The 13,828-nt window shown below is 33.2% G+C and overlaps 1 protein-coding gene across 1 annotated transcript in view; it reads left to right on the forward strand.

The window, feature by feature from the left end:
* Nucleotides 1-13,828, forward strand: part of LOC142330495 (proteasome adapter and scaffold protein ECM29) — a 183,073-nt gene that overhangs the window by 153,390 nt on the left and 15,855 nt on the right. The window contains exons 31-33 of the mRNA XM_075375784.1: nucleotides 1,663-1,826; nucleotides 7,052-7,229; nucleotides 10,364-10,490. Of these exons, the coding sequence (XP_075231899.1) occupies nucleotides 1,663-1,826; nucleotides 7,052-7,229; nucleotides 10,364-10,490 (469 nt within the window). The remainder of the gene's footprint in view (nucleotides 1-1,662; nucleotides 1,827-7,051; nucleotides 7,230-10,363; nucleotides 10,491-13,828) is intronic.

Below are 13,828 nucleotides of genomic sequence, written 5' to 3' on the forward strand. Positions count from 1 at the left end.
TGAGTAAATGAAAATGGCCGGGTCAAGCACGTCGCGTAATCTTACATTGGAACAAATTATTGATGTTTAGATGAGACGTGTGCAAGTAACATTAGAATATATAGTGCTAGTGAATTTGATAATGATGAAAGTGATGAAGATTTTGTGCCAGAAAATTGTTATGAAAATAAAGAAGATTCTGAACAGTGTAGTGGCGATAGTGATGACGATATTGATATACAAGTGAAGAGTACAAGAAAAGACATAGATTGGAGATGGGAAAAAGTGGATGATTCTTCTGCTGAAAATTTGGTTTAAATTGGTGTAATAGTTTTGAAGCTATAATTTTTTACATTTAGTACTGTAATACAGCTGCTGGTTGGGCATTTAAATTACTGGCACTAGGGTAGAGCTTTAAAAATTTAAATACCGGCTTGAAGGGTTAAAAAAGTATGACTCCATGCATTTCACAGTCAGTGGCAACATCAATTTTCATATTCATTTTATAACATAATAACTCGCATGAAATCAAAGATACTGGAACACTATAACTTACAAACATTCCAGTGTGTACATTACTAGCTTGGCCATGAACGACATAGGTTTGCCAACCTTAGTTAGAGAAACTTTCCAGCAATCTTTACTTCAGAGATATCCCTCTTAGTAGTCCAATTTCGAACATCTAAGTTGAATTGTAACACTTTAAGACTATGGAATGAGAAATTATCAAATTAAAGGCTTTCCACCTTTAAGGGACTTTATAGAATTTCTTAATTCCAGACGATAGCTTTTAAAAAATATTAATTTATTCACTTCAAACAAGCAAATAAATACAGAAAACGAAACCAAAGAACAATGTTATAAAAATACAACCAAACTTTTAACAAAACGCTTTAATTTAAATCCTAATGAACAATATAAGGGACATACTGTTATTATACAGAATCTAATTTTGATCCAAGTTCATTCTGTAATTCAAATCATTACTTATAACAATGTAAGGAATTTTTAAATATGTCCATTGATGATCGTAAGACCTTTTTAGGAAATAATAATTGTTGTCCTAATTTTCTGCAGAAAGGCCATTCCATTAATCAATGTTATTCAAAAAATTGATGTAAGATTTCTGCTAAGAAACACTATACACTCATCATACGGACAAAATTAATGATTCTAAATTAGAAAGTAATAAGTCTGAAATTAATATGTATTGTTTATCTAAGAATTAGTTGCAGAAAAAAATTGGTAGAATTTAATAATACATGTCATGTGTTGGCAATGTAATAAAGAAAAAAATAATCAAAGGAAAGTTAAACAAAGATGATTCATACTATTCCAGTTATCAACAAATCCAGATGAGACAACAAAGGTCGAACATCGAAAAGAATTTTGTTACTGAGAAACTTTTAGCTCAACATTAATTTTTTTTTTTTTTTATTAACACATCAAGTAGATTACCTCCTGTAAAGCATAAATTTAAGCTTCTTATTAATGTTAGACTCAACAAAAAATAAATATTGTAGTACTGCCTTCATTCATTACTCTAATTTTAGTTGTTATGGCCTCTGCTGAAGAACTTGTACTGTGCTTCTTAAATTGTATATATTCAAATCTTTCAGCAAAACATCAACTCATACTCATTAAATATACTAATTGAATGATAAGAAAAATAAAATGTTTCAGGCTGCAAGATCAATCAAAACACTAGCTGAGAAAATTGGTGATTCTTTAGAAAACGACAGAAGAGATGCACTAGTAGATTTACTTGTTAATGCACTACAAGGTCGTGTTTGGGATGGAAAGGAGCATCTTTTGTTTGCACTGTCTACTCTCTGCAAAAAAACTCTGTAAGTTTTTGTTTAATTTTTTTTTAGCATGTAATAATAATAATAATTTACTTTTACTTACTGTCTGGTGTTCATTGTATCTTAATCCAGTTCATATTTCAAATGTTTCAAAATTAATTTTGTCCAGTCATTTTATTCTATAATTATTTTATATAAGTTGAGATTGATGCAGTTTTCAGAAAAAAATTCTTTTACATCATACTTTAGATCTAATAATTGTGCTTAGAAAAATGTAGAAATACTAAATAATTGTAAATGATTTTATTACTAAAGTTTCAGTAATAAACTACATTTTTATTTTGTTGGCATTTACTGATGTTGTGTTATTGAAAAGTACTGATATTTTGAAAATTTTGTTTATTATATAACTTACTAAAGTTTCAGTTTGTTGAAATTAATTTCTTAATTCACTGTCACAAATTTTTATGTTCCATTCATAGCAATAGATGTAAAATTGATGATTGAGGTAGTAGCTCTCATACATCTCTCTCTTTTTCCTGTTTAACCTCTGGTAACTACCGTTTAGATAATTCTTCAGAGGATGAATGAGGATGATGTATGAGTGTAAATGAAGTGTAGTCTTGTACATTCTCAGTTCGACCGTTCCTGAGATGTGTGGTTTATTGAAAACCCAACCACCAAAGAACACCGGTATCCACGATCTAGTATTCAAATCCGTGTAAAAATAACTGGCTTTACTAGGACTTGAACGCTGTAACTCTCGACTTTCCAAATCAGCTGATTTGGGAAGACGCGTTAACCACTAGACCAACTCGATGGGTTAGCTCTCATACATCTGAGAATTCCCAACCTTTTGTTTCCTTATTGTTATCTTTGGTTTGTTAATTCAGGTTAATATTTTGTAACATATATTTTACTCCATTGTGAAATATTTTTAATGTTTCAGTTCAGTTTTGAAGACTTATTTATCACGATTTATACAATTTATTGCATCATATTAGTAGTTGATCCTTTAAAATATCCATTATTGTTTGTGTTAAGAATTATATTTCAAGTAGGCTATCAGTATAGTTTTTTCAGTATTGTTTATGTATTCTTTCATTATCCAAAGTTATATTTTGTCATTTTCATTTCTTTGTTAGATGCACTTTATATTATAAAACCTCTTCTTTTAAATGCAAAACAACAAACAACGTGGTGAATAAGATAAAAAAATGAAAATTGTTTTCTGAGATATGTTTTAAAAAACAGAATATATTTCTGTTTTTATATTTAACAGCCTTAAACTATCATTTTAGACATTGTAGAGAAGGCTGAATTGTTGCTACATTACATACTCTTTTGATGTTGTAGCATAGAGATTTATTTTATTGTGATTATATTGCTTATTACAATACATATTAATTTTTTCTATTTCACTAATAAATATTCCATTTTCTTGTTTAGATCATACGCTGTAAAGAAATATTTCTCATGAATTTGTAGCTGACTAGTTAAAATAACTAATGAATGAAAAGAAATGGATGAAAAAAAATCAGTTTCTGGGATAATTTGTAATTTTCACAATTTTCAGTTTATAAATTAGTAAAATTCAAATACTTTACTCAATTGTCACATAAGTCACAAAAATTAACTAGAGAAATAAAATCATATATATTTAACTGTGTGGAATGTCCATACAAATAATTCACAACGAAGAATATCTTCATATTTTTTTATCTATATGCTTGCAGTTAGTTTCTGAATATTTTTTATGTTCATGAATAACATAAGTTAATGATGATTATAGTCATTTTTTTTTCAATTTTTGGTCCATATTCTTTGGACTTTGTTGGCTTATTGTTTTTACCAATATGTCTTCATATTTGCAAATTTTCTTCTTTGCTCATCTGTATCCCTCACATTTCTGAACACTTTGTCCATGTTAAAATATTTGGTATTAAAACTTTGTCTAATTTTTGGTTTATCTGTTGTGTCTTCGATTTTCAGTCCAGTCTCTTCTAGTTCATTTTTAATTTCCATATAATATATCTTCCACCAGGTTTCACACTAAGCGCTCTGGTTACAAGTCATTTTCCTTATTGATTTTCTGGCATTCTCATAATGTGGAAGATGTGGTTTTATGTTTTTTAATCAAACTGATAATCGATTCTGTAATATTCTTATAAACCATTTCATTAATAGCGACATAGTTTATCATTTTTATAATTTTTGTTTATGTAGGTTCTGATAATCCTACATTCTGTTTTAATTATTTGGTCACTTTTATCTTCATTTTTAGTTATAATTAATGTTTCACAAACAACATTTTACCAGAAGTGCTTCTGGTAAAATGACAGTTCTACAATGTCTCATTTTCCTGATTGTGGAAAGACATTTTTATTGTACTTTATTTGGTTAGAACTTGGGCGTTTCTCATTTTTAGGTTCGTGTTATTACAAGAGGAATTTTCTCTTAATTTATTATCTATTATTTCACCGGTATTTAAATCTTTGAACTAGTTTAATTTCTTTATCATTAATTTTTATTTTATTTATGCATAATGGATCTAAAGCTGTTATTTCTGTTTTGTCATACTTTTTTTTTCAAATTTAATGTTGTCAATCTCTTCTTGGGTTCTTCTTTTAAATTCTTCATTATTAATTAAATTTTGGGTCAAAATCTCTTGTTTTTTCTAGTTGGTCTTTTTTTTTGAAGGGTGTTAATTTAATTTTAATTTTTACAACTTAATGATTTGAACCATAGTCCGTTCCTCTGAAGATTTCTACGTTATGGATTTCCTTATGGAAATTCTTATCCATAAAAACGTGGTCTAATTGAAATTCACCTTTCTTATAATTTGGATGTTTCCATGTTTTTAATTTATGTGGAAGATGTTTAAAATAACTGGACTGGGATATAAAATTATTATTCCTATCCAATTTAATGGTTCTTATGACATTTTTTTGTTGTACTTTGTTACGGGCCTTTTTTGGTCCAATTGTGGACTGAAGTTTTAATATGGTTTAAATTTTAACATGATTGGAATGTTAACAATTGTTTTATCTAAAATTTTCCAGAATTCTTGTACCTCTTTTTCTATATCTTTTTTCTCATTGGTTGGTGCATGTGCGTTGATTTGTGTATAATTTTATTGGCTGATTTAAAGGTTAATGTGAAATTCTATGTGATTGAGATTTAAATTCTGTAACAGAATCGATATTTGAAATTAACCAAAAATCCAGTACCAAATTTTGGGCACTCATGGCTCGTTTACCCAGAATTCCTTTGTATAGTTGATACCCTTGACTGAACATTGGGTTCTGATCCATGTTTCTCAATTTCTGTAAAGCCATGATCAAGTCTTTCTTTGCATCAAGTATCAGTATTAATTTTTAGTTTACCGGATCGCATTATGGAGTTTACATTATGTGTGGCATTATATTTAATTTTGTAAGATACGTATGTTTATGTGGAGATACCAGATGCTCCGATCCATCAAGTACTTTGTTTTGTGAGTGTTGTCCTACCTAATCCGACTGGCAACTTTTCTGATCTTTTTGTGTTGTTTGGATCAGACAGTAGAATTTTCTCTAGAAAACTTTTCATATTTGACTGCCAGAATTGTCAACTCAATTTTTGGGAATTTTCCCGAATTACAATTTCTGTTGCTCAGGAAAGGTTTTAATTTCAATTTAGTTCATCACAAAAATCCCTAAATTTTCCTAACTATCCATCGGTACCAGCATGGATGGGTGAATTTGGAAATTTCCTTAAAGTGGTTTGGCAAAAAAGGCATTTGCAAATTCCGAAATCATGAAGTAATAATATTATACTGAAAATATTATTTCAGTAATGTATTTTATATAAGTGACTATTTTACTTTTTACTTAAACATATTGTAAAAAAAAGTTATCTTCATTGTAAAGGGGATTGGCATATTAGTGGGCAGCAATGTATTTATTTGGCTTGGTAAAGAAGGCAAAAGGCAACAAGGTACTTTATTTCTCTCTTTCCTGATATGCCTGGCATGAAATGAGGGTTGAATTTATCTGAAAATGGTATTACCATGCTAAATATCATGGATATATTCTTCTTTCAATAACTTGTTTATTATATGTAATATTACTTTTAATTGTTTAAACTGACAGTGAAAAAAAATTTGTTCCCAGCTTAAAAAATTCAGCTGATATTAATAAAATGAGAAATAATTTTTTTTTCTCATTTTATGACAGTTTGGGTAGGAATATGGTTTAAAGGCCCATCTTCTATCACTTAGCTACTCCTGGTCAAATGGATCATTTTAATCTAATTCAGTCTCTTCCTTGTTCTTTGTCTTTTGCATCTTCTATCACTTAGCTACTCCTGGTCAAATGGATCATTTTAATCTAATTCAGTCTCTTCCTTGTTCTTTGTCTTTTAATTCAATCCAACATTTTTTATGATCTATTTATTCTTGCAATCTTTACGTATGACCCCCACCACCTTTATCTTTCTTTCTTTTTCCTGTTTAGCCTCCGGTAACTACCATTTAGATAATTCTTCAGAGGATGAATGAGGATGATATGTATGAGTGTAAATGAAGTGTAGTCTTGTACATTCTCAGTTTGACCATTCCTGAGATGTGTGGTTAATTGAAACCCAACCACCAAAGAACACCAGTATCCACGATCTAGTATTCAAATCCATGTAAAAATAACTGGCTTTACTAGGACTTGAACGCTGTAACTCTCGACTTCCAAATCAGCTGATTTGGGAAGACGCGTTAACCACCTTTATCTAGAAATTTCTAAGCTTACATTGACACTTTCAATCCATGTTTCTTCTCCTTTATTTGATCTAATAAATTTGATTTTTCCTGCTATTTATCATCATCCAGTTTTCTATGATTTTATTTCTCACATTTAGTTTATCTATTCCTATTTTCACTTTTCTGTTGTAATGTCAATTACGAACATTTTTTACTTCAGTTTAATAAAATGTACTGAACCAAAATGTAAATAAGTAAAGTTGACTATTATTAACTTTTAATGCAATTTTTGCTTTTATTTTATTCCATTTACTCATTAAATTTAATTTGTTATGTAAAGATATTTAATACTCAGTTAAATGCACAGAAATTGTTTGGCATTTAAGCTAGATTCACAATTTTTGATATGAATGTTAGTTCATACAGGAACGAAAGTACCAGTGCATTATATAGTGTTAGTGTTAGTTAGTAGTGGATGTAGAATTGTATTTAACATTAAAATATTATTGATATTTTTATGTTTTTTGTTGAACAGATCATTGAAATCCAGTGAAAAAGTAGATGTAATTGTTGAAGCTTTTTTCAAAGAATGTAAGAAATCAAATCTTTCTTATAAAAAAGTTGCTTTAATTTCTACTGGTGACATTTTAGAAACACTCAGTGTTGATAAATTTTCAGACATTTATTCTCTTGTGGAGGAAATCTTAGCTAAGGTGAATAATATATGCTTACAAATTGTAAGTATTGTCTTGTGTAATAAAGTTATCATATTAATAATAGAAACGTATTATTTAGTAACTCAAAATAATTAAATTTTAATACATTTACAGTAGACTTCACACTCTTAAAATATACTGTGCATTCAAAAGGTCCTTTGAATTAATAAATTGAATCCTGAATACATAGAAGTAATGTATTATTAATTTTTTAAAATTTGTAGTTTTTTTACCTATGTTGAAAGCATTGTGTTACTCAAGAGATAATTCTCCCCTCTTACACTTCCTGTAGAACACATTTTTTTAATGTAGGAATCAAGTAATAAAAGTAATATTGACATCTTTGATAATATTCACATCTTTGATTAATATTTAATCATATTTAATCATTCCTTATATAGAGTTCCCTTTGCTACTTCTCAGAAAAAGATTTCTGGCTAGAGGCAATTTTGGAAGTAAAAAATCATGTATTTCTTACATGTACATCTTACGTAATGCAACCGTAACCCAAGCTGGTAACTATTGTGCTGATGGGTGAATGGCTCTACATAGTGAATTTCAAATGATGTCCTCTAGATACCTGGGCAAACCCAGTTGTTTAGAACTAGCTGCAGTAATCATGCGCTTTGCTGTAGTGGTCCGTTATATTGTCGGTACTCATGAGACCAAAATTTCAAGTCTCAGATAAATTGTATGATCTTTGGTGGTTCATTTTAAAAAAAACACCAAAAGCCTTGTCAGCCTAGTGAAAAGGCCTTGGTCAGCTTTGTCTTCTGCGTAGTCATGCAGTAGAGCCTTTTGATCAAGCCCTATCATAAGCATACTTGTTTGACTGCAGTGAGCCATCACTTTGGGATAGATGGGACCAACTTTTAACATCTTACATTGCCCATCTTAAAGCATATCCTTATCACCCAAATTTTAGTACAGACAAGTAAAACAAAAAACAAGTTATTAAGAAATTATTTACATAGCTATTCCTTATTTACATAGCTAATCCTTATTTACGTAGGTATGAGGATGATCCACATTATGCAGCACCTATAGCTAATCGGACCAGTGTTTACTACATGTTATAAAATTTGACACACCTTCCATTTTTCCAACGTATCCTTGTTCATAGCCTCCTTGAAGAATCAACCTTATAAATCTTATTTGTGACCTTACTGCATACAATAAACAATCAACACCACCTATGGTCTTTCAGCAAATGATTCACCATATTCTCTCTAAGATAAACCCAGTTGAAGTAGTATACACAGATGGATTGAAACAGAATGATACCATTGGATGCCCATTTGTTGTTAAAGAATGAACTTATACATTTGGCCTACCTAGTATTACTACAAGTGTCTTTTCTGCTAAACTATATGCTATTAATAAGGCTTTGAATATTATCAACCCAAAGTACAGTCATATCCTCATTTGTGACAATTTATGTAGTCCACTCCAAGCTTTAGAAGATATGTATTCTAGACATTCTTTCCTCCTCGATATCTGTAACGCAATCGCTGAATTAAACAATTGCAACACACAAGTGAGCTTCTGCTAGATCCCTAGCCGTGTGGGAATTACAAGAAATGTAAATGCAGATTCCACAGTTGGAAGATGCAGTTAGTCACTTGTCCTTCACCACTAATTTTACTACATATGATTTTATTAATTGTGTAAAACTAACTCTTCGGACAAAGTGGCAAGGTGACTGTACTACTACAATGGATAATAAACTCCAGCACAATAAAGATACTGTGTTGTCAAGGAACTCCTTCTGGGAAAATTTGTTGAGAGGAAGTAATCCTCTGCTGATTGCAGTTAGGACATACTTGAGTCATTCATGGGTATCTGATGTCGCAGAAATCATAACATTATGTGCAAGATGCAACTGCCGCTTAACTGTGCGCCATATTCTTGTGGATAGCATATGTTATACAACCTTGCATTGTAAATTTAAATTGCCCAAAAACATCTGTCAAATCCTGGGCAATGGTAATGAAGTTCTAGGCTGGATGTTTTTATTTTTACATCATATTAGATAAAAATATACATAAAAATTTTAATATTGTATATACATTTTCTACTTGAAAGAGTTTTTAATGAAGTTGTTTTTCTTTCAATCTTTATAATTTGTATGTTAGTTTTTTATTCTGTTATAATCCGAGAAGAGGCCCTTCACAACCCTCTCAGACTTTGTTAAATTTTATTTTTATATTTCTTTAAAATAAATTTATCGTATTGTTAAGATTCTGACAGTGATATTAGTTGTAAGTTTTATTTTTTAATATCTTGGTTTTTAACTTAGTTTTTAAGTTTTATGTGGGTTGTTTATTTTTTGTTTTTTTTTTTAACTCTGATATTAGTTGTAAGTTTTTGTTTGTTTAATTTTTTAGTTTTTAACCTAGTTCTAGTTTTTTTTGTTGAAATATTTTATTTCGGACAATAACACAAAAGCATTTTTTACCCTAAAAAAAAGCATTGTAGTATTTTTCAGTATTTCAAACTCAGATAATGGAAATGAATTTAAAAAAAATAACAAAAGCATTAGCTGGATAACACAAGAAAAAGACCATGTTTTTTTTAAGTCACAAAATTTCACATTTTGTTTAAATTATGAACACATTATTTCTGTACTGCTTATGGTCACGATGATTGCTGGCAACATTTTGTTTGCAAAATGCATATAGAAAATTGCATGGTCCATGCTGGTGCCCTATTCTGCACTATTTTTCCAGAATCAGAAATAGCTAAATTATAAATAGCTTATAAATTATTAATTATTAGTTTATAAATTCATAACTTCATTATCTCTTTCTTCAAATTTCTGATGGTCCCTGCTAAAGATTAACATCTTCATTTGTTCAGTTTCGTGGTTAAGATATTTTACTATTCAACGCTTAATAACATCTTTTTTATATGTTTTATGTATCAATAATATCTCTTAGATCTATTAGCTGAATCTAGTCATATTTCATTTTGCTGTTATCCTCTTTTATTAAACAATAAAAATAAAAGTAGTTAATGTACTTAAGTTCACCCAACTTTTTTTTTACAGATCATGTTGGTCGTTAAGGACTAAATTTAAATGGAGTTGTTAGGTAATTTTCTTATCTTTTTTATCTGTTTATTTCTCATAGGATTCTGCATCGGATAATTCTGAAGATGGAGATGATAACTCAAAGAAGCAGGAAGAAATTATTGGTCTCAGGGAAGCAGCATTTGAAACACTGGGTAAAGCATGGCCTACAAATGAAAACACCCAAGGTAAAATGTGATTTGTTTTCTTCATTGGTGTTATTTTTTTTTAACAATAGTAAATTATTTTTTATGGATAATTCTTTGACAGAATAATCTTTAAATTTTTAATTCACTAGGAGTCATGGACTCACCATAATTGTTGAGTACGAGGCTGTGAAAATTCACATGAATTTATGGAATACATTGCAAATTGTCTGAATATGAATCTGATATTGTGCTTAATCAAATTTTTAGGGCACTTTTTTTGAATAAGCAGACAGAGTGTACATGACATGTTAGAGAGCTTTGAGTTTCCACAGATTGAAATATACAGGACACAATTTTCCAGCAGGATAGAGCCCCTCCACATCATGCAGAAGGTGTGCAAACTGCACTCAACAACAGTAACTCTGGTCTTCTTAAGTGCGTTCAGAGTTCCTGTGTTTTGGTCTATTCTCAGTAATTTTTTGGCTGCTGGTCATGTGTGTACTTTCCAACAGTATCAAGGCTTCACTGATTATCAGACTGTGGACACACTTAGTACTTGTTTATTTTAGGCTTGTCATTTCTTATTCTACAGAGGTAAAAGGGTTGCATTTATACAACACGTACCCGCCTCATCGCGGCTGAGAGGTGGCAACGACTCCTGGTCTTAAGACCCTGTGACAAGCAAGGGATTCCCCCAGTCCTTCTTGCGCTTTTTTTTTAGACCAGGGGCCGTAATCTGTGGTTGTGTGCCGCACGTTTACGTATTGCACCCAATCGATCCAATAGCAGCCAAGAGGTACAAAAAGTGACAGGGGAATACAGAAGGTCCCCAGCTGCCCATGCTTGTTGCGGGCAATCATAACATTTATGGGCTTGACCAGTGTTTCAGTTAGAAGAAAGACAGTGAAAGTTTCATTAGGTCATGTCAGGTTAGGGAATCTTCGGCCATGACTGAGTTCCAAGAGGTTAGGAAGTCTAGGAGGACCTCGACTACTTGTATGAGTTCTTGGCACTTTCCTGCGACATCAGCGTGGGAACAAGGAAGACAGTTCTTCCCTGTCTCAGCAACTTCAAGGAGGCGTTTTCGGCGATGGTAGAAGGCTTTGAGGCTTTGGCCTCTAAGCCCCACAAGGTCCAACTTAAGGTGGTCCAGGAGTCAGCGCAGCCCAGGCGCTACACTGACGTGCTGAAGACCAAGCATGAGGCTAGCAAGGTTGCTAAAAAGCCGGAGGTCCTATTTGTAAACCGTGCAGAGGGCTCAAAGACCACAAGCCAAGAACTGAAGCATGATTTTCAGGCTGCCCTTTGTGGCAACCGGAATCAGCTGAAGATTAGAGACATCAAGGAGATCAGCAAAGAGCTGGTAGTTGTTGCGGAAAATAGGAAGACAGTCCGTGTCATTAAGGAGTCTGCTGCACTCAAGAAGCTTAAGGTGAAGGTAGACCCCAAGCATCTCAGAAGGCTGCATGTCATTGTGTATGACATCAAACAGAGCCTCTCCGATGATGAGGTTCTGTCTCTCATCTGAGAGCAGAACATAGACTTGGATGAGGCTTCTTTCAAGGAACAGTGTAGGCTTGTCTTCAAGACTGAGACTGGTAAGCGTGATGCTCCATGGTATCATGGAGTGTTTGAGTTAGGGGTTGGTCTCCACCAGAAGTTTGTATTAGAGGGACGAATCTTTGTAGATTTCGCATCCTGTCACGTCAAGGAGTACCTTGACATGCAGCGATGCTTCAAATGTTGTAGATTAAGGTCATAGGGCCAAGTTCTGTAAGTATGCATTGATATGCACGCATTGTGGTGGCCATAAGCATGATGACTGTCCGCAAAAGAAAGAGGCTCTGACTTGTGTTAACCGTAAAAGGTTGCGCAAAAGTCATAGGCACTCTAGGAGCCTAGGTGTTACTTGAGAGCAGTTGGGATGTACTTCAACTTGCTTGATGGTTAGGTTCGGTCAACTTAATGCCCAGGGAGCCTATGCAGTTCAAGTTGAGTTTGGTGAGGTTGTTGAGAAATGGAGCCTCGATGTTCTTCTTCTGCAGCACCTGTATGTGGTCAAGGGTGATCTGGCAGGTTTTTCAGGTTGGAATAGTTTTTTGTAGGTAACAGTAAATCCACCATGCTGTGCAGGAAGTGTATAGACATTGCCTTCATATGGCAGCCCTCTGACACACATCATGTCATTGTTAAGCTTGTGGTGAATGGTTTGGACCTGGTTGTAGTTAGTTCGTACTTTCAATACAGGGATCCCACTGAACAGCACTCAGAAAGATGGGATAGAATTGTTAGGTTGGTAGAGAGTCGTCCTATTCTTATAGGAGTTGATGCCAATGCCCAATCACTTCTTTCGCACAGTGGGATCACGGATGCGCGGATGCGGATGCGCAGCATCAGTTTGATGTTTTCAATGTAGCTGGCGAATTGACTACCTTCGCCAGTGCAGTTGTTTTGCGGAGGGTCTTCCATGGTACTAACATTGATATTACCATTGGTAAGAATATCCTCGGTAGGATTCTGAATTGGTCTGTAGTCGATTATTGCGAAAGCGATCACCGGCTAATAGTTTTTTATTGGGTAGGCCGGCTGCATGATGCCTTTACAGGTGATATTCCTGTTCAGCAGGGACGCTTCCTGCACAGGCAGGCAGATTGGCCCAAGTTTTTGAACATTCTTGCAGCCAGGCTAAAAGTTTTTACTCGAAGTCTGGACAAGGTCCCATTAGACAACCTGGCAGGGAATTTCTCTTCTGCGGTAGTTGAAGCCACTGAACACTCTATTCCCAGAAGTACAGGTTGAGACAGAGTAGCAGTTGAGACAGGTGGACTCGGGAATTGACTGTGATGAAACGGACTGTGGGCCAACTTAGGAGAGTCACACGTGCAGATGATTCTGTTCGATATCTAGTCTTGATTGCAGATTATCGTCAGAAGAGAACCGAGTATTTTCATAAGGTTAGGCCTTCTAAATGTGATTCCTGGTACTCTTTTGTGCAAGAGCAGGGAAATAAATACCCATGAGGTGTTGTTTATAGAGTTCTTGGTCATAAGCAGAAAAAAGACAATCTTCTGTCGGCACTCTCGACCCAGGATGGAGTTGTTATAGATAAAGATCACGTTCTCACTCATCTGATGGACGATCTGCTTCCAGATGATACCAAGGTTGGTGAGACCATGTATCATCAACGTGTCCAAAGGGAAGTTGTAGGTTTTCACTCTTGAGATTTTGTCTTCAGAAATTACTGAGGTGGAAGTCCATCAAGTAATTTGTAGCCTGGCTAGGAAATAAAGCTCCCGGATATGATGGTATCACAGTGCAGCTTCTTGTTTGCACATTGCCTGTGATTGTTGGTCCTCTGACTAGGGTTTTCAATAGGT

This window comes from Lycorma delicatula, chromosome 1, assembly GCF_047948215.1.
Source record: "Lycorma delicatula isolate Av1 chromosome 1, ASM4794821v1, whole genome shotgun sequence".
Classification (NCBI taxonomy): Eukaryota; Metazoa; Arthropoda; class Insecta; order Hemiptera; family Fulgoridae; genus Lycorma; species Lycorma delicatula.